Source organism: Leopardus geoffroyi, chromosome A2, assembly GCF_018350155.1.
Source record: "Leopardus geoffroyi isolate Oge1 chromosome A2, O.geoffroyi_Oge1_pat1.0, whole genome shotgun sequence".
In the NCBI taxonomy this organism is placed as follows: Eukaryota; Metazoa; Chordata; class Mammalia; order Carnivora; family Felidae; genus Leopardus; species Leopardus geoffroyi.
In genome coordinates, this window is record NC_059331.1 from 102002709 (window position 1) to 102027647 (window position 24939).

The window sequence follows — 24939 nt, forward strand, 5'->3', positions numbered from 1 at the left end:
AGGCTCTGGGCTGATGGCTCAGAGCCTGGAGCCTGTTTCCGATTCTGTGTGTCTCCCTCTCTCTCTGCCCCTCCCCCGTTCATGCTCTGTCTCTCTCTGTCCCAAAAATAAATAAACGTTGAAAAAAAAAATTAAAAAAAAAAAAATGAAAAAGTACAAATTGCCTTGATTAATCTCTAGGCATTATGGGCTCTTGTATACAAGCTCTTGCTGGTTTTGAAACAGCACTGAAACATCATTAATATTCAGAAAACACTTAATTTTCTACCTCTTTCCTAATTAAGTGACTTGTACAATTTGAAATCCTTTTTATTTTTTATCATAGAAAATAATCTTTTCTGATTTATAATGATTACCTACTAATTTTGATTCGTTTTCTTGTGAAAATTAATGTTCTCTAGAAGAAAATCATGTCATTTCAACAGAGAGCAGGGAACTCAAACGTTAACATAGACCATCTTGCTTGTATATCTTTGCAAGATCGTTGTGTGAGAGGTCTACAAGCTACAGAGAGCTTTAAAAACTGAAGGAATTTGGGGCGCCTGGGTGGCTCGGTCGGTTAAGCATCCGACTTCGGCTCAGGTCATGATCTCACGGTCTGTGAGTTCGAGCCTCGCGTCTGGCTCTGTGCTGACAGCTCAGAGCCTGGAGCCTGTTTCAGATTCTGTGTCTCCCTCTCTCTCTGCCCCTCCCCTGTTCATGCTCTGTCTCAAAAATAAATAAACGTTAAAAAAATTTTTAAAAAAAACTAAAGGAATTTAAGGATATGAATATAAAAGAAAGGATATAAACTATTCCTTTGTCTAGATGCTTTATTTGCTTCCATGCTATTTCTCTTCTATTTGCCATAGGTAAAAATAAGTTTTTCTAGCAACCTATATATACTTTTCCCTTTGAGTGGTATAGGCTTTAATAGCAACTGTCTGTTTTGCTTTTTATTGCCATGGTTATTCAAGGAAAGCATTTAGCTAATATTAAAATACATTGTATTTTTGCTTTATGTCCTTGAGGAAATCAATATATTCTGCAGACTTTTGTATTTACACTTTGCTTAAGTAGGTAACATAAAACTGGGCTTGCTTCTAGGTGTTTAAGGACTAACTGTTAGTTGATTGATGTCATCTTTTCTACAAAGAAAATAATACCAGTATTATAACTTCCCCCAAATTGCTAATTATTCCCTTTAAAATGCTTAGGAATATTTTATTCCTGGTCTGACATATTTGAAGCAGATTATATGTCATCTAAAATATATTAGGTATTTTGAGTTCTGTCCAGGTTGTTGTTTAATATAAATTGTTTTCTGTTTGAAATTTACCTCCTGGTAATACTTATGTCTCAGTTTTTGAGATTATGTTTAATTTCGAGGAAATTTATTCTGCCACAGTAAATTTCTAAGGACAATGTTTTGCAGTGCTAGGCTGGCATGATAGAATCTGCTGTTAAATATTGGCATGATGAGCTGCATTCAGTTAAGAGATGGGTCTGGTGGCTGCATTTTTGTAACTTCAAATACTCTGGAACAAGGGCTCCTAAATGCTGACACATAGAAACTATACAGAGCCACAAAAATTGATCTGGGACAGGCACAGGAATGAATCTGTGTTGGTCAGGATTTTGTGAGTTTGGGTTTTTTTCGTTTTTTGGTTTTTAGTTTCCCAGATGATTCCAAGGAACTTTGTGTGGGGCCATCGCTGCAAACCAGAAATGGGCACAGGTTTCAATCCTGCAGAACCTTATCACATGCCAGGCACTGCACCGTTTGATTGCAAACGTGGTCTTATCTTTTAAAAACCATTTTACTATTTTTTTCATATTGATAAATGTACTCTTTAATTTCCATCCCCTATTTTCCCCATCCCTACCTCCTCTCTGGTAACCATCGGTTTTTGTTCTTTATAGTAAGAGTCTATGTCTTGGTTTGTGTCTCTCTTTTTTCCATTACTTGTTTTGTTTATTAAATTCCACATGAGTGAGATTATATGGTATTTGTCTTTCTTTGACCTATTTCGCTCAGCCTTATACACTCTAACTCCATTCATTTTGTTGCAAATGGCCAGATTTCATTCTTTTTTATGGTTGAATAATACTCAAGTGTGTGTGTGTGTGTGTGTGTGTGTGTGTGTGTGTGTGTATACCACATCTTTATCCATTCATCTACCAACACTTGGGCTGCTTCCATAGTTTTGCTGCTAGGAAAGTAGGGATGTATGTATCCCTTTGACTTAGTGTTTTTATATTTTTTTTGTGTAAATACCAGTAGTTTAATGAATTCCAAGCCATATGGTAATAATGACTTTTCTCTTAAGCCTGGGAATGTTACCATTCCACTTGGGAGAATACAGTCTAAGTTACATTTGTTTTTTAAAAGTTTTCTGACCATAGCCAGTGTCCACCAACACATGAATGGATAAAGAACATGTAGTATGAGAGTGAGTGTGTGTGTGTATCTCCACTGTAATATTATTCAGCCATGAGAAAGAAAGATATCCTGCCATTTGTAACATCCTGGATCAACCTTGAAGGCATTATGCTAAGTGAAATAAGTGAGGCAGACAAAGACAAGTATTATGTGATATGACTTGTATGCGGGTTCTGTAAAGATTGAACTCACAGAAACAGTAGAATGGTAGTTACCAGGAGCTGAAGGGTAGAGGAAATTGGGGTTGGTCAAAAGGTACAGACTTCCAGTTATAAGATGAATAAGTTCTGGGGATCTAATGTGTAGCATTTTGATTATACTTAATAATATTGTATTGTATATTTAAAAGCTGTTAAGAGAGTAAATCTCAACTGTTCTCACCCAAAAAAAGATGTAGTAATTTTGTGATAGGATAGACATGTTAACTAATGCTACGGTGGCATCATTTTGCAATATATAAATGTATCAGATTAACATGTTCTGTACCTTAAACTTAGACAACATCATATGTCAATTATATCTCAATTGAGCTGGAAAATTAAAGTTGAGTGACTAAAGAGTAATGTATAGTAAGATATTCAGTACTAGGAAGTTACTAATACTAAATGCTTGGATTTTCCTCACCATGAAAAGATTGAAAATTTTAAAGTGTTTTAAACCAGGAGTGTTTTGTTTATGTAAGATGGAAACTTAGAAACTAATGTGGTCTCCATGTTAATATATGGGCTTTGACTTTAATTAGCAACGTGAAACACTAGTTTTTTGCCTTATAAAAAGTGTTTAAAGAGGTAGATACTTGGTGTACAAAGATACTTGGTGTGAAATCTGAAATAATCTGGAAAAATTTAGTCTGCATGTTTAACAAAACACTATTTCAATTGAGCAAGTGAAGCATTCGTAGCATACATTTTATTGACGTGTAGTTAACATGTTAGTTTCCGTTGTACAGCATAGTGGTTCAACATTTTTATACATTATGAAATGATTACCACGAAAAGTCTAGTTACTTTCTGTCACCAAACATAATGATTTCAATATTAGTGACTGTATTCCCCGTGCTGTACTGTATATCCCTGTGACTTATTGTATAACTGGAAGTTTGTACCTCTTATTTTCAATAGTTTTAATCTTAAAAATGTAGAAGAATAAATCTTTGCAGTGAAATATTATCCCTTCTTGAAACCTTTGAGGAAAAAATTACCAGCATTCAAAAATTAAAATAAGAAGTACTTAAATTCTGGTATTCACTGTTGTTCTCATCTTATTTCTCCCCCCTCCCCAAAGCAGATTGCCAAACTGAGGCAGCAGCTACAACGTAGTAAACAGAGCAGTCGGCACAGTAAAGAGAAAGAGCGTCAGTCACCTCTTCCTGGCAACCATGTAACCATCAATCACACTCAGGTAGGCTAATTTCTTGTCCAGATTTGAAGAATTCCTTTGAAAGGGTTCATTATAAAGGGAGAATCCATTATTGTTGGGTTGCAGAATTAAAAATCTAAATCCCTGGCTCTACTAAATTGTTACTGCTTGTTAAATTGTTGCAAGAAGTTTTATTTTTCCTCCATATATGTAATTTTCTTTTAATAATAGATGTAACAGAGTGTAGTCATCTCCAGAATGATTGATGCTGGCCTGGCTAAATCCTAGCTCATTTACTTGTTAAGCAACTATGGGCATTATCTCATTTAATCTTCCTAATGGTACCTTAAGCCATCTATATCTCTTTATATCTATTTACACCTATTTTACATTAGAAGAAATTGAGGAGTGGAGTTTTGTTGTGGTTCTCCTGCCTCCCTAGGAACATGTACTTCCCATGGAATATAGTTTGGGAGATGCTTTTCTAGACCAAATTCACCTAAAATATTGATATAAATTTTAGGGGCACCTGGGTGGCTCAGTCGGTTGAGTGTTGGCCCAGGTCATGATCTCATGGTTCAGTTTGTGAGTTCAAGCCCTGTGTCGCGCTCTGTGCTAACAGCTCAGGGACTGGAACCTGCTTTGATTCTACGTCTCCCTCTCTCTTCCCCTGCCCTCCCCCCTGCCCCCGCCCCTTGCACTCTGTGTCTCTCTGTCTCTCTTCCTTCTCAAAAATAAATAAATATTAAAAAAATATTGATGTAAATTTTAGTAAATCAAATATAGAAGTATAGAAGAAGAAACCCAAGTAGTGAATCAAAACAAATCTAATCCGAGATGTTTCACAAACATAAGGATGATTTGGCATTAAGAAATGTATTAGTTTAGTTTATTGCATATGAAGATCACAGTAGATGCTGAATAACACCTGATAAAAACTCAGTTATCTATATATGGTAAAAACCGACTTTACTAAAAATATGACATTCCCTAATGTGACTAAAATGCAAATGTAGTGAGATCCTAACAGTAAAATATTGGAAACATTTGTTAAAATAAAAATCAAGTCATAGATGCCCACAGTTATTGATATTATTTGCTAGTAGTTTAGAGGCTCTAGACAGAGCAGTAAGAAAAAAATAGTTATTGTTATCTGTATGTAATACAATCTATTTAGAAAATGAAAGTCAATGAACTAAACCATTAAAACTGACAGAATAACCAATACCAAGTGTTGGTGAGGATTTGGATCAACTAGAACAGACACACATTGCTGATGGGAAGACCGAATGGTACCACCACTGTGAAAAACAGTTTGGCATTTTCTTAAAAAGTTACACACTGACCATAGAGCCCCCAAATTTCACTCGATATCTAGCCACAAAAAATAAAAATGTATGTCTACACTAAGACTCATACATCAGTGTTCATGGAGGCATTATTTATAATAGTCAAAAAATGGAAACAAATATCCATCAACTGATGAATAGATAAAATAACCTTTTGTAACACCCATGCAATACTTTTCAGCAGGAAAAAGGAAGGAACTCCTGATACTTACAAGAACATGGTTGATTCTCAAAAATACCATGTCAAGTGAATGAAGTCAGAAGCAAAAGGCTACATAGTGTATGATTCATTATATTAAATTCTTGAAAAGGCAAAATTATAGAGACAAAGTACAATTTTTTCTTCTTAATCTGGTAGAAATAGTGTGTTATTCTTTACTCTGTTTATTTTAAGCACTTTTTCTGTAAGAGCCCAATAGATTTATAGAAGACCTATTGACTTGCTGACAACAAAAAAGACTTTGGCACATGTTCCTAATTTACATTAAATTTTTGGCATCGTGGTTATGCGTAAAAATAATTATCTGCTATACATACTGAAATATTTGTAGGTGAAGTATGAAGTCTGGAATGTGCTTTCAAATAATCTAAGAACAGAAGAAAAATAGATGTTTAGATGAAACAAGATTGGCAGATGTTGGTAATTTTGAAGCTGGATGATGTGTACTGAAGTTCATTGTGGTATAGTGTTTAATTATGTTTATGATTATAATTTTTCACAACAAAAAGAAACTGTTAATGAGAAGATAAAATATAAGACTATAAAAATCAGTAGTTTTATACTAAGGAAGGCAAACCACTGTACCCTCTACTTACAGTGCCTCTAACACCAAACGTGTGGGAGGTTTTCCCACACCAACCAACTTGCCAATTCCAAACACTAACTAAGTATCCTGCAATTCAGTTATAACACTAATTATTTGGAGTTGACACAGACCCCACAATTTAAGGGCTCTGTCCCATGAGACTCCCCCCGCCCCGTTAAGATGTCAGTCACAGGTCCCAGGTTGTCATCTGTACTTCTGACCATCTGACTATAAAGAAGGAATTCCTAACCACCCTTCTTCAGGTTCAGTAATTTGCTATAACAGCTCACAGAACTCAGGGAAACACTTAGGTCTACCACTTTATTATAAGAGCTATAATAAAGGATGCAGATGAACAATTAGATGAAGAGGTAGGTACACAGGGCTTATGGATATGTATTCACCAATTTAGAAGTTCTCTAAAACCAAAGTTTAGAGATTTTTATGAAGGCTTTATCACATAGGCATTATCCATTATTAACTCACTCTCCAGCCCCTCTGCCATCTCCAGAGGATGTGTGGGGCTGAAAGTTCCTAGCTTGTAATCATGGCTTGATCTTCCTGTTGACTAGCCCTCATCCTGAACCTATCCAGGAGCCTGTCAAGAGTCACCTCATTAGGGGCACCTGGGTGGCTCATTCGGTTAAGCATCTGACTCTTGATTTCAGCTCCAGTCATGATCTCAGTTCATGGGATAGAGCCCCTTGTCGGGCTGTGCACTGACAGCATGAAACCTACTCAGGATTCTCTCTCTATCCTCCTCTCTTTCCCTCCCCCGCTTGTACTCTGTCTCTCTCTCTCTCTCTCCCCCTCTCTCAAAATAAATAAATAAACTTTTAAAAAAGTTAAAAGAGAAAAAAATTCCCCTCATTAGAAGACTCTTCTATCACCCAGGAAATTCCAAGGAATTTAGGAACCTCTGTGTCAGGTTCCATGGTCAGAAACCAAATATTAGAACAAAAGATGCTGCTAGCATATCTATCAGTCAGGAAATTATAAGAGTTGTAGGAAATGTGTGTCAAGAACCAGGGAAGATTCCAAATACATGTTTCTTGTTATGTTACAATTAGCAATGACATGTTAGTATATACAAAAAAATATATATAAAATGCCAAGAATTAGACTTAAGAGAAATATGCAAACCGTAAGACTTTATTGAGAATATGAGGTAGAAAACCAAGACCTTAATGGGAAATCTCAACACATTCATGCATGAGAAGGGAAGACTCATTATTTTTCAAATAGCCATTTACCTGAAATTAATTGAATTCCAGAAAATTGAAATTTTCAAATTGAATTCCAGTGGAAATTTAAAAGTAATGGTTTTGTTTCTTGAAAAGTTGTCTTCAAAAGTCACATGGAAAATTAATGCCAATTAATAGAAAAGAAAATTTGAAAAGACTTTTCCTATAAGATACCAACGTGTACTATAAATATCAGCAATTAAAGTGAAACTTTGTATAGGGATTATCAGTTAAGAAAATCAAATCAAATATGGAAATCATAAGGAAATCAAATATAGAATCATAAAGAAATCTTGGCAGTTTGATTACTGTGTGGCAAAAAAAAAAAAAAAAATACCGCCTCACACCATACACAAAAATAAATCATGATAGGTTAAATATTTAAAATGAAAAACCATAAAAGTACTGAAAGAAAGGTATTTGATCTAAAGTAAACAGCAAATGTATGACAAAGAATTACAACTTTCATATGAAAAAAACAAAAACAAAAACGTGTGCATCATAACAAAGGGCATTAGCAGGCAGCCGCTCACAGATGGCAGAAACACAGCCCTGAGTAGAGGAAATAATTGTTCATGTGTTAATCAATGATTAGCAGTCTACCTCAATATGAATCCTATGTATCAACTTTAATCATTCAGAGTAAGAGAGAGATCATGTATCATTTTTACTTTTGACTTGTTCATCTTTATTTTCTTCATTTCCAATCTGGTATCAGTTCCTTGAGCATCCAAAAGCTCGTCTTACTCTTAACTATAGAGAACACACTGATGGTCACCAGAGGGGAAGTGGTGGGGGGATGGGTAAAGGGGATTAACAGTACACTTATTATGATGAGCACCAAGAAATGTATAGAATTGTTTAAGCACAATATTGTACACCTGAAAGTAATATAACACTATGTTAACTATACTGGATTTAAAAAAAAAAAGTCTTTAAGGTACCTTCTATGACAGCTGTGAGAGGTGGTTAATTTTTGAGAACTCCTCCAAAGGACTTTTGAAAAACAACCTTAAGGATATCAATTGTGTTACTGAACTTAGCATGATACATTGTTGCCACATTACTTAATAATCCAGAAGGTTTTCTCAAATGGTTGACAAATGGAAATGAAAAATACTGGAAGGTAATTTTAACAGTGAGGGAAACAAATCTTTTAAACACACACAGAGGTGTCTGGTAAAGCCACATGATACATTTAACTGACATGATTTCAACTATGTTTTTTTAGTAAAAACAACAAAAGGGAAAAAAATTAAACTGTGCAGAAGGTTCTGTCTGCCATCCTACCAAAAAAATGTATGCATTATACTATTAAAACTTGACACTTACATAAAGGGTTATTTTGGCTCTGGACCTTCCTTACTTTCGAACCTACATTTCTGTGGGTGTATCTGGATATATAGTGTATTTGTAATATTGAAAAATCTCTGTTCATTGAGTTTTCCATTTTCAGATTTACCATGCTCTTGAGTTCTTGATTTCTTGATTTTTTTTTTTTTGACCACAAATAATTTGACCCCACCTTGTCTTATATTTTGTAGGCTACTGGATCAAGATCAGTCCCTATGCCACTGTCAAATATATCAGTGCCAAAATCATCAGTTTCACGTGTGCCCTGCAATGTAGAAGGAATAAGTCCTGAATTAGAAAAGGTATTCATTAAAGAAAATAATGGAAAGGAGGAAGTGTCCAAGGTAAGGTTACATGGCATGTTCGAATCTTTTTTCTTCTTTAGCATTCAGAACTGTCTCAGTAGTCCTTTTTTTTTTTTTTTTTTTTGATAACAGCTTGATTAGCTATAATTCACATACCATACAATTTACCAATGTAATGTGTGCAGCTCAGTGGGGTTTTTTTTTTTTTTTTGGTAAGCATATTCACAGTTGTGCAACCATCACCACAGTCAATTTCACAGCCTTTTCATCACCCTGGGAAGAAACTCTATGTCCTTCAGTAACCATCCCTCATTTCCTTCCAGTGTCCCCAGCGGTAGGCAACCACTAATCTACTTTATCTGTCTGCAGATTTGCCTGTTCTAGACATTTCTTGTAAATGGAATCATACAACACGTGGCCTTTTGTAGCTGTTTTTTTTTTTTTCATTCAGCATAATGTTTTTAAGGTTCACCCAAGTGGTAACATTAATCTGTATTTCATTCCTTTTTATTGCCAAATACCCAATTGTATGAATTTTATTCAGCTAGTCATCAGTTGATGAACATTGTCTTGTTTCTACTTTTTAGCTATTATGAATAACGTTGCTATGAAATTCATGTATGAGATTTCATGTGAACATGTTTTCAATTCTCTTGGGCATATACCTAGTTGTGGAATTGCTGGTATGGTAGCTCTTTGTTTAACCTTTTGAGAAACTGCCAGACTGTTTTGCCAAAGTGGCTGCACTTTTACATTCTGTACTACACGATTTACTTGTATGGAGGTTCCAATTTCTCCATCTTTACCTACACCTGTAATTCTGTCTTTTTTTATTATACCCATCCTAGTAGATGTAAAATGGTATCTCATCATGGTGTTGCTGTGCATTTTCTGAATCTAATGATATTAAAGACATTAAGCGTCTTTTCGTGTGCTGTTGGCCATTTGTGTGTCTTCTTTGGAAAATTGTCTGTTTAGAACATTTATAATCATAAAACTGGATTATTTTGCCTTTTTACTATTGAATTATAGAAATTCTTTATAAAGTTTTTTTTTTTATTTTCTAGATACAATTTCTTATTAGATGTAGGACTTGAAAATACCCATCCTTTGGTTGTCTCTTCACTTTTTATTTTCTTGATGATGTCCTTTAAAGGACATTTTCAATTTTGATAAAGTTTGATTTATTGTTTTTCTTTTGTTTACTTCATGTCACATTTGTATACTTGGTGTCATACTTAAGAAACCATTACCTAAATATAAGGCCACAATAATACTTGTGTTTTCTTCTAGGAGTTTTTTAGTTTTAGGTTTCTTTTGTGGTTAGGTCTTTGAACCATTTTAAATTCACCAAAAATGCTTTATAAATTACCTCTGTCCCAGAAAAGTAATCTGGGCACTACTGCATGTGAACGTGTATTTGGCCACATTACAAATACATACTCAACAAAAGAAAGCATAGAATAACCTTTGACTTAATTATCTCTGTGATTTTTTTGAACCAAAATAATGATTTAATTTATGTCAAATGTGTGTCTGATTCCTTCAAATAATGTGCAGGTTTTAAAAGTTAATTAATTTCAAAAGTCACACAGTCCGATCTTACATTTGTAAAATTAAAACGTAAAACTTTCTTTCAATTCTCAGTATTGCTTATTAGCAGATACGAGCATTATGCATAATTTCTTGTGATCCTTCTTGACGTGTGTATGTGTGTGAACGTAGTGAATCATTGTATGAATGCACCATAATTTAGAAGTTCCATGTTGATGGACATTTACATTATTTTCAGTTTTTGTCATCTCAAGCAGTGCTTTAGGAAACATTGTGTACTCCTGCAAACAATTTCTAGCAGTGAAATTGCTGGGTCAAAGCATTTGTATGTTTAAATTTTGATGATTATTGCTAAAATTGTCCTCCTGAAAGGTGGCGCCATTTTTTTCTTCCTAGATGTTTTATTTTAAATTTTTAATTTATTTTTATCATGCTATAAAGACATTTTTGGAAATTATGTCATCTCTTAGCACATCGTCATTAAAATGTTTCCTTTATACGTTAAGTAACGTTTAAAAGCATTAATGTAAGGAAGTGAAATTGGTTTAATTCTTTGAAGATGAAAGAATCAGTCACATATTTGCTGATCCTTAAGAACATCAAAACAAACTGTACTAGAATATAAAACTTAATAACATAATCTCAAGAAAACAAAAACACTAATTCAAAAAGATGGGTGCATGCCTTTGCTTTCTGCAGCATTATTTAGAATAGCCTGGATATGGAAGCAACCTACGTATCCATTGACAGATGAAGAAGATGTGGTGTGCGTGTGTGTGTTTAATATATATATAATTAATTTATAAAATATATGAAAGTACATATGAATATAAATAAAACACGCACAATGGAATGTTACTCAGCCATAAAAAAGAATGAGATCTTGCCATTTGTGACGATGTGAATGGACCTAGAGAGTATTATGCTATGTGAAATAACTCAGAGAAAGACAAATACCATATAATTTCACCTGTCTAAAAACAAAACAAATGAACACACAGGCCCATAAATACAAACTGGTGGTTGCCAGCGGGGAGAGGATGGGAGGATGAGCAAAAAAGGGGAAGGGGAGTGGGAGGTATATGCTTCCAGTTACAGAATGAATAAATCACAGGGATGAAAGGTACAGTGGTTATAGTAATAGCGTTGTGTGGTGATGGGGTAAGCTACATTAGTGGTGAGCATAGCATAATGTATAGACGTGTCCATTCACTGTGTTGTACAGCTGAAACTAATGTGCATTGTATGTCAGCTATACTTAAACAGGTAAAATTTTTATACAGTTCTGCTTTTAAATAAGTTATATTCTAATTTCACAGTAGCCATTTCAGAATTACTCTAGGGTAACCTACACACTTACAGCTACAATACTAATTTTTAGAATTTTTTCGATTGATGATTAAGTGTGCCTCAAAGTTTTAATAAACAAAATGTTACCATTAGTGAGCCTGCCAATAACTAAAGAAAACTGTCCTGTTAAGTATGTCAGTCTTCTAAGCTTTTATATTTTCCCATTGTTATTTTGTGTAAACAGTAAATTTTTAAAATCTGTTTTGTTCTTATAATTCTTGTACTCTCTCATAACAAAACAAAGTTGGTGAAGGAGATTGTTATATATTACCCAGTTATAGATTAAGGAATGGGAATAGAGAAAGACTGTGTTTATCAAATAGGACATGAATGAAAGATAGCTCAAATTCTTTATTTTTTTAATTATAGATTTATGCATCATATTTTTTTTTACTGCTTACCAATACTGACACTTTTATTAAAGTAACATTTTCCTTGACAGATATCTAAATTTTAAGAAATAATTCTGTCATGAAGCCCTCAAATATAATTTTGAAAATGACCTTTCCTTATGGGTTACCCCGAGGACTTCACACATCTTATATTGCGATACAATTTTGTCCAAAAACACCTGCGCCAATGGTTTATTCTTTGTTCATTCTAACATTTAGTGTAGAATTGTAATTAAAATCTAAATTTATTTAAATGAAAGAAAAATTTTAAAGTAACATTTTCTTAGCGTTTGACCAACGAAGTTAATATTCCTTTGGGAATATTTCTTTCTTTAATTGGAAAGTTTTACTTTCTTATTTGTTTACAAAATGAACTAATATTTACATAATTGAATGTTCTCTTTATAGTAGGGTAGTCATTATCAGGATGCTTTAGTTTTGGTTTAACAGCATTGTATAGATAAATGAAGTTTTTATTTCAGTAGTTAATGGTTTCAGCCTTGACTTAACTTGGCTGTGCGTTATAGAAAAATTGACACGTTTTGAATCTTGCCTAATATTATCGTACTCCATTATCCCTCTGACAGTGTTTCTAAAAACTCTGAAATGACAAAGCTCAGAGTAAAAGCAGTACATGGTAAAAATAAGTTGTAAATACACTAAGTGTGTATTTGTTCTTTTTCTTAGCATTGCAGTCTTGCCTCTATAATAAAATACTTTAAGTGATTAATGTATAGAATTTTACTTGTTAAGTTTACTTCGTTAGCACACAGATTAGGAAAATGGAGTAAGATTTCCTTTACAGCAGAAGCAGAGTATGGGGTGCCTGGGTGGCTTAGTCCGTTAAGCGTCCGACTTCAGCTCAGGTGGTGATCTCACAGTTCGTGAGTTCAAGCCCCGCATCGGGCTCTGTGCTGACAGCTCAGAGCCTGGAGCCTGCCTCAGATTCTGTGTCTCCCTTTTTCTCTGTCCCTCCCTCACTCATGCTCTCTGGCTCTCGCTCTCGCTCTCAAAAAAGAGTAGAGAGCCCACTGTGACAGAGGCTCCCATCCCATTTAATTAGTGTGACATCAGAAGCACTAAGTTATAGGTTCTTTATTTGTAAAGACTCTGGAATAATGAACTCTAAGGTCTTTTCAGGTCTAAAACGTGTGTTTTTGTGATTTTAGTTTCATTTCTATTTAGTTTCATTTCTATTCTTGTTTTTGCCACTCAAAACAATGCATTGGAATCAAGCAAACTTATGAATAGTGCTAGTTAGAGGGATACCAAAACAGTAGAATTGTTTTGAGTTATGTTAACATCCTTTGTTTAATAGTAATAGAATAAATCACTTTATGAGAAATTTGGGGTAATTTGTAAAGGAAATGGAAAACAGTTCTGTTCCTGATCTCTAAAAAGTTGAAGTTAAGAATGGACCAATAGAAATATCTACACCTGTGAATATGAGATTTTACTTTTCTTACTAGCAAGTCAGAGTAATTTCTCGCACAGTTTGATAACATCATTTGACAAATGTTTGTTGGTTGTCTGCTATGTGCCAGACGCCGTGGTGGGCACTAGGGATACCATGTTTAAAGAAAGCCCCTACCCTTGAGGAGGATTCTGGGAAGTGCTAACCTACGAATACATACAGAGGGCTTTGGAATTTGTAAAGCAATTTATCCTTAGTATTTGAGACCGAACTCCGTCAGGATTTGAAATAAATTTTTCATTCGGTCAAGGCAATGTGTATCGGTCAGATACAAGACTGGTATCTTACTCTCTGAAGAAGCACTTATGGTGAGCTAGCAGTGGAATGTGAAAACAAGGACAGTGCCGTGTGCTTCTGCACGAATCAGGGGTGTGCGCTGTCACTCACGCGTGTGACGGTGGTTTCTCTTCTAGCCTTTGGAGATCCCAGACGGCCGAAGGGCCCCGCTCCCCGCTCACTACCGGAGCAGCAGCACCCGCAGCATCGACACGCAGACCCCCTCCGTGCAGGAGCGCAGCAGTAGCTGCAGCAGCCATTCTCCGTGTGTGTCTCCCTTCTGTCCCCCAGAATCCCAGGATGGGAGCCCTTGCTCCACAGAAGATTTGCTCTATGATCGTGATAAAGGTGAGAATGAAATCACCCACTTAGAGGGTTTGTCGTAGGGCCTTGCTCATTCTACTTTCTTTGTCTTAGACCATTACATCACTTTTTGTTTTCTTTTGTGGGATGGGGGGATTGTAAAGGATTGGCTGATCTAGGTTTGTTCATTGGTTTCCCGTACCCCCTTCTCTGTGACTCGCACAAACATCTTCCATAAATGTGTCAGAGAAGCACAGCGCATGGTTCTGACAGTTAACGAAAGCTGTAAGCTCTAAGATGGAGTGCGCACAGCTTTACATCATGTAACATGCAGGTCTTTTCTTGGTGTTGTCCAGAGCTATTGATGGTTATGGTAGAGTTCATGTTTCTCATGCCTACAGTTCGATTTTTGTAATCAGATTGACTCAGGAGGAAGTCATTCTAGATATTCTTTTGGAAGGATGGGTGTATTTTGAACCAAGTAGATAAAGTTAAATAAGTACCTACAGGATATCAGGGGTTGTCGTGGTATATAGATGAATTACTAACGAACACTGGTAAGAGGGCAGAACCTCTGGGATTTCTTGTTACTTGTCAGGGCTCAGCTGTTTCCCCATGTCTCCTGTACTTGTGTCAGGCACTTGGCCACCACTGACTCTTGCCTTGTGGTTTCTGGCCCCCTCAGACCTAGACACAGAAGGCAACAAAGATTGCCCAGGCTCCACCTACCTAGTTACTTTCAAAGAAACACTGAACTTATTTTATGACACATGTATTGCTTCTCACCGTAGAGAAATACACCATAGGTGGCAAAATTTTTAAAACCTAAAAAGGCAAAGTTTACAGTATCTTATAGGATTTTTGTGGTTCTTGCTCTGATTTGATTGCTATTTCCCTTAATTTGTTTTATTTTGAGGTATTCTTACATTTAAATGGCCAGATTTGAAGTGCTCAGCCCAGTGAATTTTTACATATGTATGTGCTCACGAAACTACTACCTAGATCAAGATACAGAACATTTTTTAGCATCCCAGAAGGCTCCCTCAGGCCCCCTTCCCCTCTCCATCTGGAGGTAACCACTGTTGTGACTTCCATCGCCATAATTTAGTTTTTCTGTGTTAACGTATTTTACAGAAATGGAATGGTACATGTGTATTCATTCTCGTGTCTGGCTTCTTTCACTCATCATTATGCCTGACTCTCTGCTGAGATGTTAAGTAGAAGTTACTTTGGACTTTGTCTTCTGCTTTTATTTCTGTGGGTGGATCTCAGCAGTTCTCCACTTTCTTTTCACCCTTCCATTTTTGAAAAGCCTTGTGAACTCCCTTCCTCCATTAAAGGTGCATTGAAGACAGTACTTTAGGCATCTCTTTGCTTCAAGTGGGAAGTCTCCCATTTCGTAGAATGTCAGACTAGGAAACTTATTTCATTGAGGCATCCTACTGGAGCAAACACCTTTAGTCACATCCTCACAATATTTACTATGGATGTTTCACAGTACAACAAAGAAGAAAACGCCTTGCTTTTGGTGGGAGGATTTGTTTTGAAGGTAACTGGAAATTTTAAAAAATAGTAATTTGTTTGAGGCTACCCAGGTGGTAAATGGATAAAAGGGTCGGTCTGATTGATTCCAAAACCTGTATTCTGTGTTCTTTCAGTAGAAAGGATAAGTGTGGTTCAGGTTGACTACTGTTGCTGTTTATTAGCACCTATAGTTGGGTTAAAATGAAAAGTAAAAACAGCAGTAATAATAAAGATAGGAAATTAATTCTAGAGTTCTGTTTTCTTCTAAGTTTAATATCGTGGATAATTGAGAGACACTGAACCGAAAAGGAAATATATTAGGAAGATGATAAGTGAGTTCCATTTTGGTTAACTGTTTGTGAGATTGCCTTTAGGGCCTCTAAATGACAGTATGCAATGAGGCAGATAAATATATGGTTTCTGCAGTTCAGAAGAGGTACTCACTTAGATCCTAAGTTTAAAATATACACTGTTTTTACATATAACATAGAACATATGTAAATTTAAGGTACACAGTGTAATGATTTGATACATGTGTATGTTTGCAAAATGTTTACCACATAAGGTTAGTTATCCTATCCTTGACCTCACATAACTACTTTTTTGTTGTTGTTGTTGTTATGGTGAGAACATTAAAGTTTTAGTCTCATAGCAACTTTGAAGTATACAGTACAGTATTATTAACTGTAATCACCATGCTGTACCTTAGATCCCCAGAACTTATTCATCTTATAACTGAAAGTTTGTCATCTTCGCATGTCTTCCTCCCCTAGCAACCACTGTCCTACTCTCTGTTTCTGTAAGTTTGATGTTTTTAAGATTCTACATATAAGTGAGATTGTACACTGTTTTTCTCTTATTTCACTTACCATAATGCCCTTAAGGTCCATTCATGCTGTTGCAAATGGTAAGATTTCCTTTTTCATGGCTGAATAACATTTCCTGTGTGTATGTGTGTGTGTGCGCGCATTTTCTTTATCCATTTATGGACACTTAGGTTATTTTCATGTTTGGGCTGTTACAAATAATGCTACAGTGAACATGGGAATGCAGGTGTCTCTTCAAGATACTATAATAGTCTGAATTCTTACCATTTCTTAGATAAGTTAGTCCTTTTTCTAAGACGTTTCCTTTTTTTTTTTTTTTTGGTATATTTTCTTCTATGTATTTTTATTCTAACACAAATATTTTTTTGTTTTGTTTTTTGTGTTCCTCTTGGTGGCTTTGTTTGTTTGTTTGTTTGTTTTAAAGTAAAATGAGAACACTGGTCCGGATCATCTCTAAGGCCAACAATTTTTTTCCTAATAATTAAAAAAATATTTCTCAGTAAAACAGGGTAATAATACATACCTCTTATCATTATTTGGGTTATTAAGATATTATAGTAAAGTGCTTAGCACAACCATTGGTCCATAGTAAACAATAAATTGTGCTGGGTATGGCTAATAGTGACTTTAAAAAAAAAAATCTCTGTAGAAATTATGGAATCATTTTAGACATTTTTTGTTTTCTACAAGACTATTTCAGCTTGGGAATTAAGATACTAGTTTTCAACATATTACCATAATTAGCTTTGAGCACTACTTTGTGATTAAGATCAAGCTGATGTTAGTGTTCCCTGAAAAAATTAGGTGACCTTCTATTATAATGCGAACTTTCTAGTTCTCAAATCAACTCCCCTCTTTGTGAAGAAAAAATTAAAATAACATCTGTCTCTTTTATATATGCATGTATATACATATACACACACACGCATGTATTTCAGGATTGAGGATGGGGGTTTATGTATTCAACTGAGTTTATACTTCTAGTTTAAGATACATTTATTGAACATGGATGTATGTCAGATGCTCCGCTAGGGAGTAGAGAAATAGAGTTGAATAGGATGTGATAATCTGTTTTTAAGAAACTTATAGTGTAATATGGGATAATAGTAATGTAAACAAATAATACACTAGTATACAAGAACATTCAGAATACTGAAGATACAAAAGAGGGAGTTGTTAGTTGTACAGTTTCTGATGTCAATTAAACTATAGAGTAGTCTCTGACTCATTACTTCTTTGTGTACAGTCCAAATTTTGTTTTTTAAGATACTGATTACATCTTATAATATGCATTTTCTGCAATAAAGCATAAATTAGTCTTTGATTTCCAGTAAAGAAAAAAAATGGAAGCTATAGATTTTGAATAGGTTTGTATTATTAACTATGAAAACAGAATTGGTACTGTAATTTTGTAGTCAACTAGAATATATTGGGAGTACCTACATATTCTGCACTTACTGTAGAGAATTCGTTCTGTGATAGAATAGTTAGTTCAGACATTGTTAGGCACCTGGAAGGGCATACTCAAGAAAGGAGAGGGAGAGCCATTGTGAATACATGGGCTCATGAGAGATGTGCTGGTGAGCTGATTATTTTTCTAAGACTCATCTGTGGCATACTTATCCTTTTCCTGATTTTGCTAACATTGTTTCTTCCTATTCCTAACATATGTTCTTTTCTATGAGCCATGTATCATTTGAGACCTATAAAATAATTTCAGTGGATTATTAGTATATTGGGTTTTTCTTTGGCTATTTCGACTGCAGTACCATGACAAAAACACTCTGACTATTGAGAAAGGTCCAGCCATTAAGAAACTATTTTCAGGTTTGAGGTGGGGTTTTTTGTTTGTTTGTTTTTTTCTTTTTTTTTTTTTGCTAGGTTTTTCCAGTGACCTGAAGACTGAACGCAGCCTGGTCACATGTCTAAAGTTGTCAGGCTAATTAGCCTAATAACCGCCATGGTTCCTACTGTGTGGAGAATGTCTCATCTTGACATCCTCAGAACATACCCGAAGAGTTAGGCTAAGTTCTTTCACATTATCATGCCCAAAATGCAAGGGAGATAAATGGTGATTTATATAATACAGATGGCAGCATCAAAACACGCTGTTAGCAGCTCTGCCTGCATTCTTTGCTGTTAGCCAAACCGGTGCTGGGCAAGCCACAGAATCGAGACTTCAGTCTGCCACTTACAGTTGATCTTTGGCACAATTCGCGTAGGCAGTTGTTATAAAATTCTGCAATTTTGCAAGATATTGTGGAAACGTTGATTATTCTAATCATAAAGTCAACTGAACCATTCTCCTCGGGCCAAGTACGGAGAGTTCAATTCCAAGAGTCCACAAATTGGCTACTTGGAACTTAAACTGTACTTTCCCACAAGAACAACGTATGTTATGTGGATGGAGTTTCCCAAGGCCAATGCATAGAAGCCTATTTACCTCTTACTGTGATTAACTCATAAATATTAATAATCCTGAACTTTGGGGGTTAGGACTGAGCAGGCCTTAGTTGTAGGAGAGAAAAAAATAAAGTATTATCTTGTCTTTTCCGGGTTCAGAGCTGACACTAGTCAGACTTTTGAAAGAGACTCTTTTTGACATCGTCTTATTCCTTCCTACACACATTTTAATTCCATTTGCGTTTATGTCTAGGGCTGTATTGCTTAACCTTCTTCAACCTTTGCCCTTAACATACTTCAATGCTCTGTCTTCTAGAGAGCTGAATCAGCTGAGATTTTGTGGTACATTTCTTTTCATGTTTTATATTGTTAAAATAAATAGGTTGGATATACGGCTTTTAGCGACTGCATCTTAAAATCACTGCTTCTGATCCTGAGTCTGTTTCTCTATCAAAAGATTATCTCCATATAGTTCTAGGATCCCTTGTTACCCTAGAAGAACCTCTTTTGGTAAAATGACCAGGAGTATAGAGCTACAACACAAGAATTATTCCATAGGCTAACACTGACCTGTTCTAGAATCCTGTCCCTAATGTCATCTTCCCTGTTTCTCTTTTTCAAGGTAACATGTAAAATCTTATATATTCCCATTGACAGCACATAAGAAGCATCCAGTAAATGCCTTTTTCCCCTCTTTAGGAAAATGTTCACAATCATACTGATGGCAGATGCTGTGCTAGCCCTCTGTGGATGAGTTACTATTTATAGTTGAAAACTAAGTAATAAGTATACATCTCCGTTCTAGCAATTACAACCCAGAGTCTAGAATAGAAGCAAACCAAAATTTATTAACAAACGTGCATATATGTTTCACTTAATCTCCTGTTATCTATTTACCAGAATATAAGCTCCAGCAGGAGCAGATAACTTTATTTTACTCATTGCTTTATCCTCAGCATAGAGTAGTGCCTATCATAGAGTAGTGCTCAGTGGAGATTTCTTCAGGTATTCCTTTAAGGCCTGTCTTTATGGTATGTCCATTTTTTAAGGATATATTTTTTAGCTGTGTTGAACATCAGTATCTTTTTTTTAGGTTCTTAAATTATACGTATGAGGCCTTTGAATGTTCAGGAAGAGTGTGATAATGTTCCCCTCCCCGATCACCACCAAAAAAAAGACAGTACAGAGAACTAAACAACTAAGATTATGCTAATTTAGTGATAAGGCCTTTGGTGAACCATAGGTGAACCATGGCCTTTAAGAAACCATAAAGTCCAAATTCCCTTTTGAAATTCAGGGAAAGGAAGTAACTGCTAAAATCCATATCATCTTCCATTCTGATCATGACTGGGCAGAAAGTAGGGTATCAACTAGGCCTGTTGATACCCCCAAAAGGGGATCTGTTAAATTTTTTCTCCCTGTTATCTTCTGTGTTCCTCTAGGAAAAATACCAACACATAGAGGCCATTGCTTACACTGGGTCTCTTGTGACACTAACAAAAGTCAAGCCCAATAAAGCTTTCAGATTTTAATTAGAATTCAGATTACCTGAGCTTTCAGACTTTAATTAGAAGCATGGGATGTTAGATTGGAAGGAACTTGATCATCATCTTGTCTCCTCCTCCTGTCTCCAGCAAGGACATTACAGTTGAGACAGATCAAAACCTAGCAAGACAGGGAGCCTCACGGTAATGAGCTCTGACTCTGGTGCAGCCTGGTTGAATCCCAGCTCTGCCACTTAGTAATTATGTGTCCTTGGGCAAGCTACTCAACCTCTCTTGTATCTCAATTTCTTAATCTGTTAATTACAGATAATGATGGTACCTGCCTCCTAGGATTGTTAATAGTGATTAAATGTGCTCAGGTGATTTTACCTTTGTCATCTCCTATAATGTTACCACAATCCTGTGAGTAGGGAGGAACATTATTATTTTAAGAAAGGGGAAGCTGAGGCTTAGAAAATAAAGTAACTTTCCTAAATTCTTTGTAGTCCAGATGACAACAAAGATCTTCTATACAAACCTCATACTACTACTTGCTGCCTCTTTTGCAGGAGGAATAGCCTTATATGGGCAATCAGCTGTGAAAGGGCCTGGTGTGTGGAGAACAGTAAGAAACTGTGTGGCTAGAGCACAGAGGTGAATGGTGGCGAGCAGAAGCAGTGAGAGTAGAGAGGTAGAAAGGCCGGCATTTCATAAGGGGCCTTGTAGGCCTTGCTCAGAGAAATGAAGGACCAGGTAAAGATCTTTGTCAGCTAAAGGACACGACCAGATTTATCTTTAAGGGCTGCAGCACAGGTGGAAGTACAGAAGTGGAGAGAGAGCAGGAGGACCAGATAAGGTAATTTTTGGCAGTCTAGTCCCGTGGTCTCCAAATTTGACTTCTCACATGTCCTTTGCAGCAGTTTTTGATCTATACCATTAATATAAGTTCATATATTTCTAAGTTATGTATGTACTTAATTCGATCCACAAACTAAATATGTATTAGTAAAGCATACTTTCTTATTTTTGAGGGTAAAAAGTGTGTGTAAATGTTCTAAAAATCTTGCATGTCAGCACATTGTTTTACGCCTCTCAGTTGGGAAACCACAGGGGCAGGGGAGAGAGATTGAGGGGGTGCAGAGATGTTGGAGGAGAGGGACTAAAGAGGAGTCTGCAGCATCTGGTGGCTGGTAGATGGACGAGGTCAGGGAGGATAAAGGCCAAGTTCTATCAGAGTTCTAATTTGGGAGATGCAGAAGGTAGATTATTACCATTAGTAAGTAGGCAGTGAGTATCAAAGAAGGAACAAACTTTAAGGTGGAAACAGTGATAAGTTTAAGATTCCATGTTGGTTAGTGCCTAAAGACACTATAATACCATTTTTCTTTAGCAAGAATTGGGGGTAAGAAGTAAATACCAAGATTTCCCTAATACCGTTAAGACAGCATTTGTAGCATTTTTCTTTGCCACCTTCTATTTTGCACATAGTTAAGTGCTCAGCAAATATTTAAGTGAGCTTTTAAAATTACGGTGAAACTTTGGGATGCCTGGGTGGCTCAGTTGGTTAAGCATCTGATTTCGGCTCAGGGCATGATCTCACAGTTCGTGAGTTCGAGCCCCATGTCAGGCTCTGTGCTGACAGCTCGGAGCCTGGAGCCTGCTTCAGATTCTGCCCTCTCTCTCTCTCTCTCTGCCCTCCCCTGTTCATGTGCTTGCTTTCTCTCAAAGATAAGTAAACATTAAATTTTTTTTTTTAATTACAGTGAAACTTTTATTAGAAGTGTTTATTTTTCCTCATTAGGATACTTCAGGAGTAGTTTAATATGAATAGTGTGTTTTAAAATGTTTTTTGAAAACTGATGTCCCTGGAAATATTTCTATTTAAAAAGCTCAAGAATATAAAATCTAAGATGGGGAACACCTGGGTGGCTCAGTCAGTTAAGCATCCAACTCTTGATCTCAGCTCAGGTCTTGATTGCCGGGTCAGGAGTTTAAGCCCCGTGTTGGACTCTGAGCTGGGTGTGAAGTCTACTTTAAAAAAATAAACAAAAAAGATTGTATCAGAATGATTTTCCTGAGATCCTTAATTACATTACTTTTCAAGATATAAAATATTCTCTGTAAACTGAAATTTTTCTGTGTGACCATTGTGATGTATATGTATAAGAGGCTGGATTTTAGTCTATAAACTGGTTTGAAGACTGTCTTCAGTAAAGTGATTTGCTTTCATTTTGAACTGCAAGGTCAGATAGTCAAATTCAGAGTGAGTAGTTAGCATATCAATGACTCCAAGTCACATTAGGAGATAATAATAAAGTGTGCCATTCTGCATATCAAGATTATGTTTGTGGAAGAAGAATTGTACTTATTGTGAGTACACAAAAATAAAGGAAGAGCTATGATTGTTTACTTAATTTTTACATTGATATCAATTCAATGAATACTTAGGGAACAATGTGATTAAAACACTTGCCCACATATGACAAATATTTGATTAATGGACCAAACATTTGGAATGTAAGTTAAGCCCATTATTCAAAACACAATCTTAATTTGAAATAAAGTTCAAAAATATAAGTAGTGAAGGTTCTGATGGTCATTATTCCTCCTTACCCTTTGTTGAATGCCAGTCTGAGGAAGATCTTAGCTGTGGTTGATGACTTGTTTTATTAAAATTCTGTAACCTTCTCATAAAAGGTTGACTTTAAAGTTTTAGGGGAACCTTACAGAACCTTTGTTTGTAAAAGCCAAAATTTCTCCTTACTTGTCCCCAGTTTGGTCTTGGAGTTAACTGAACTCCTTTTCAATACAATCAGTAATCACAAACAACTGGTTCCAAATTGTTTGTTGCCAAGAAAGGCTATATAGTTTTGTTTCTCCCAGTTTCATTAGGCCATCAAACCACACTACAGCTGATAATTTCATTTCCTGAAGCAAAAGAAGTAATTTTAATGCTAGAGTAGTAATTGTTTAGGTCCTATTTAGTCAATCATCTTTCTAACCTAACTCATCATTGGCTTTTAATTACACTCCTCATATGTCATTGAGTATAGTTTTGGTTGAACTCTACCCTCACTTACCCAGCCTCTTACCTCCGCTGTGAAGACAGAATTACATTCTACTGGTTAGGTTTTTGTAGAGGAATCTGTAGAATCTATGCTTTAGCCATTGATTTTAATTTCAGGATGATAGACTATATGCTAAAGGATGACATTATGAACTGGCAGGGTTTATGCTAGGCAGTCTAAACTGGGGAATCTGGTACTCCAAATATCACCCTGCCTTGCTCCCAGACACAAAAATCTCCTCTTTTTAAGTACCTGAATAGAAGTAGAATGTGCAGATCTATTAAAAATTATTTTCTGTTCCCCTCTTCTGCCAAGAGAAAGTAGAATAGGCACTTAATTTCTGAATGGTTCACCTTCTTACATTTGCAAACAGGGAAGGGTGTGTTTTCTGCTATTATGGTCATATTCAGACCATATGATTCAGGCACTGTCCTAATTCTTTTCGCACACATTTTTCATAGCTATCCTATCAGTAATTAGTCCCATTTTGCAGATCAAAAAAGGGATCAAATTTTTCCTAGGTCATGGTGTTAGGCCTGATAGAAGTCAGGCAGCCTGACTCCAGACCAGTGCTTTGACCTTTTCATGATTGGGTCTCAAATTTGGCTCTGCTGTAAAAATATTTGGGGGCTTTCCAAAAAAAAAAAAGAAAGAAAGAAAGCAACGAGGCAGCACGTGCTGGGGAAGAGCCCCAGACTAACTAAATCAGAATATCTTAGGGATGAGGTCTGGACAGTGGTATTTATTGATATTTTTGAAACATCTAATGAGTCTAATGTGAAACCAAAGTTAAGGACTACTTACTGCGCTATTACATTGCTTGTTTTAGTACTAATTTCTCTTAATTTGATAGTGATCTGATAGTAAGAGATAAAGCACATCTAAAGACTTAAGACTAATAAGAACCATGGCAAAGATTTTACATACCTACCCACAGAATGTCTTAACTGTATAATATCATTTTTTATACTGGAATTGTGGGCCATACTTAATATACCAGAAATAATGAGGGCCATATATAAGGAGAGATTCAGAAAACTCTTAAACAATAAAAGTACATGTAGTTTTTTTTTTTTTTTTTAACATTTATTTATTTTTGAGACAGAGAGAGACAGAGCATGAGCAGGGGAGGGTCAGAGAGAGGGAAACACAGAATCTGAAACAGGCTCCAGGCTGTGAGCTGTCAGCACACAGCCCGATGCGGGGCTCGAACTCACGGACCGCGAGATCATGACCTGAGCCGAAGTTGGATGCCTAACCGACCGAGCCACCCAGGCGCCCCAAAGTACATGTAGTTTTAAAAATATTGTTTTTGTATGTAAAAGCCAATTTTCTCCTTCTCCCCAAATATTAGAAATATCTGACAACCTACTTATATTTTAATGGTAAATATGGTACACATGTATAAGTTTTCCCAAACCAGTAAAAGGTTTCCATACTACTAAT

At 35.9% G+C, this 24939-nt stretch overlaps 1 protein-coding gene across 1 annotated transcript in view; it reads left to right on the plus strand.

Moving 5' to 3' along the window:
• The window catches only part of GLCCI1 (glucocorticoid induced 1), a 149681-nt gene that overhangs the window by 117106 nt on the left and 7636 nt on the right, over nucleotides 1-24939 (plus strand). The window contains exons 6-8 of the mRNA XM_045496396.1: nucleotides 3707-3823; nucleotides 8725-8877; nucleotides 14022-14232. Coding sequence (XP_045352352.1) covers nucleotides 3707-3823; nucleotides 8725-8877; nucleotides 14022-14232 — 481 coding nt within the window. The remainder of the gene's footprint in view (nucleotides 1-3706; nucleotides 3824-8724; nucleotides 8878-14021; nucleotides 14233-24939) is intronic.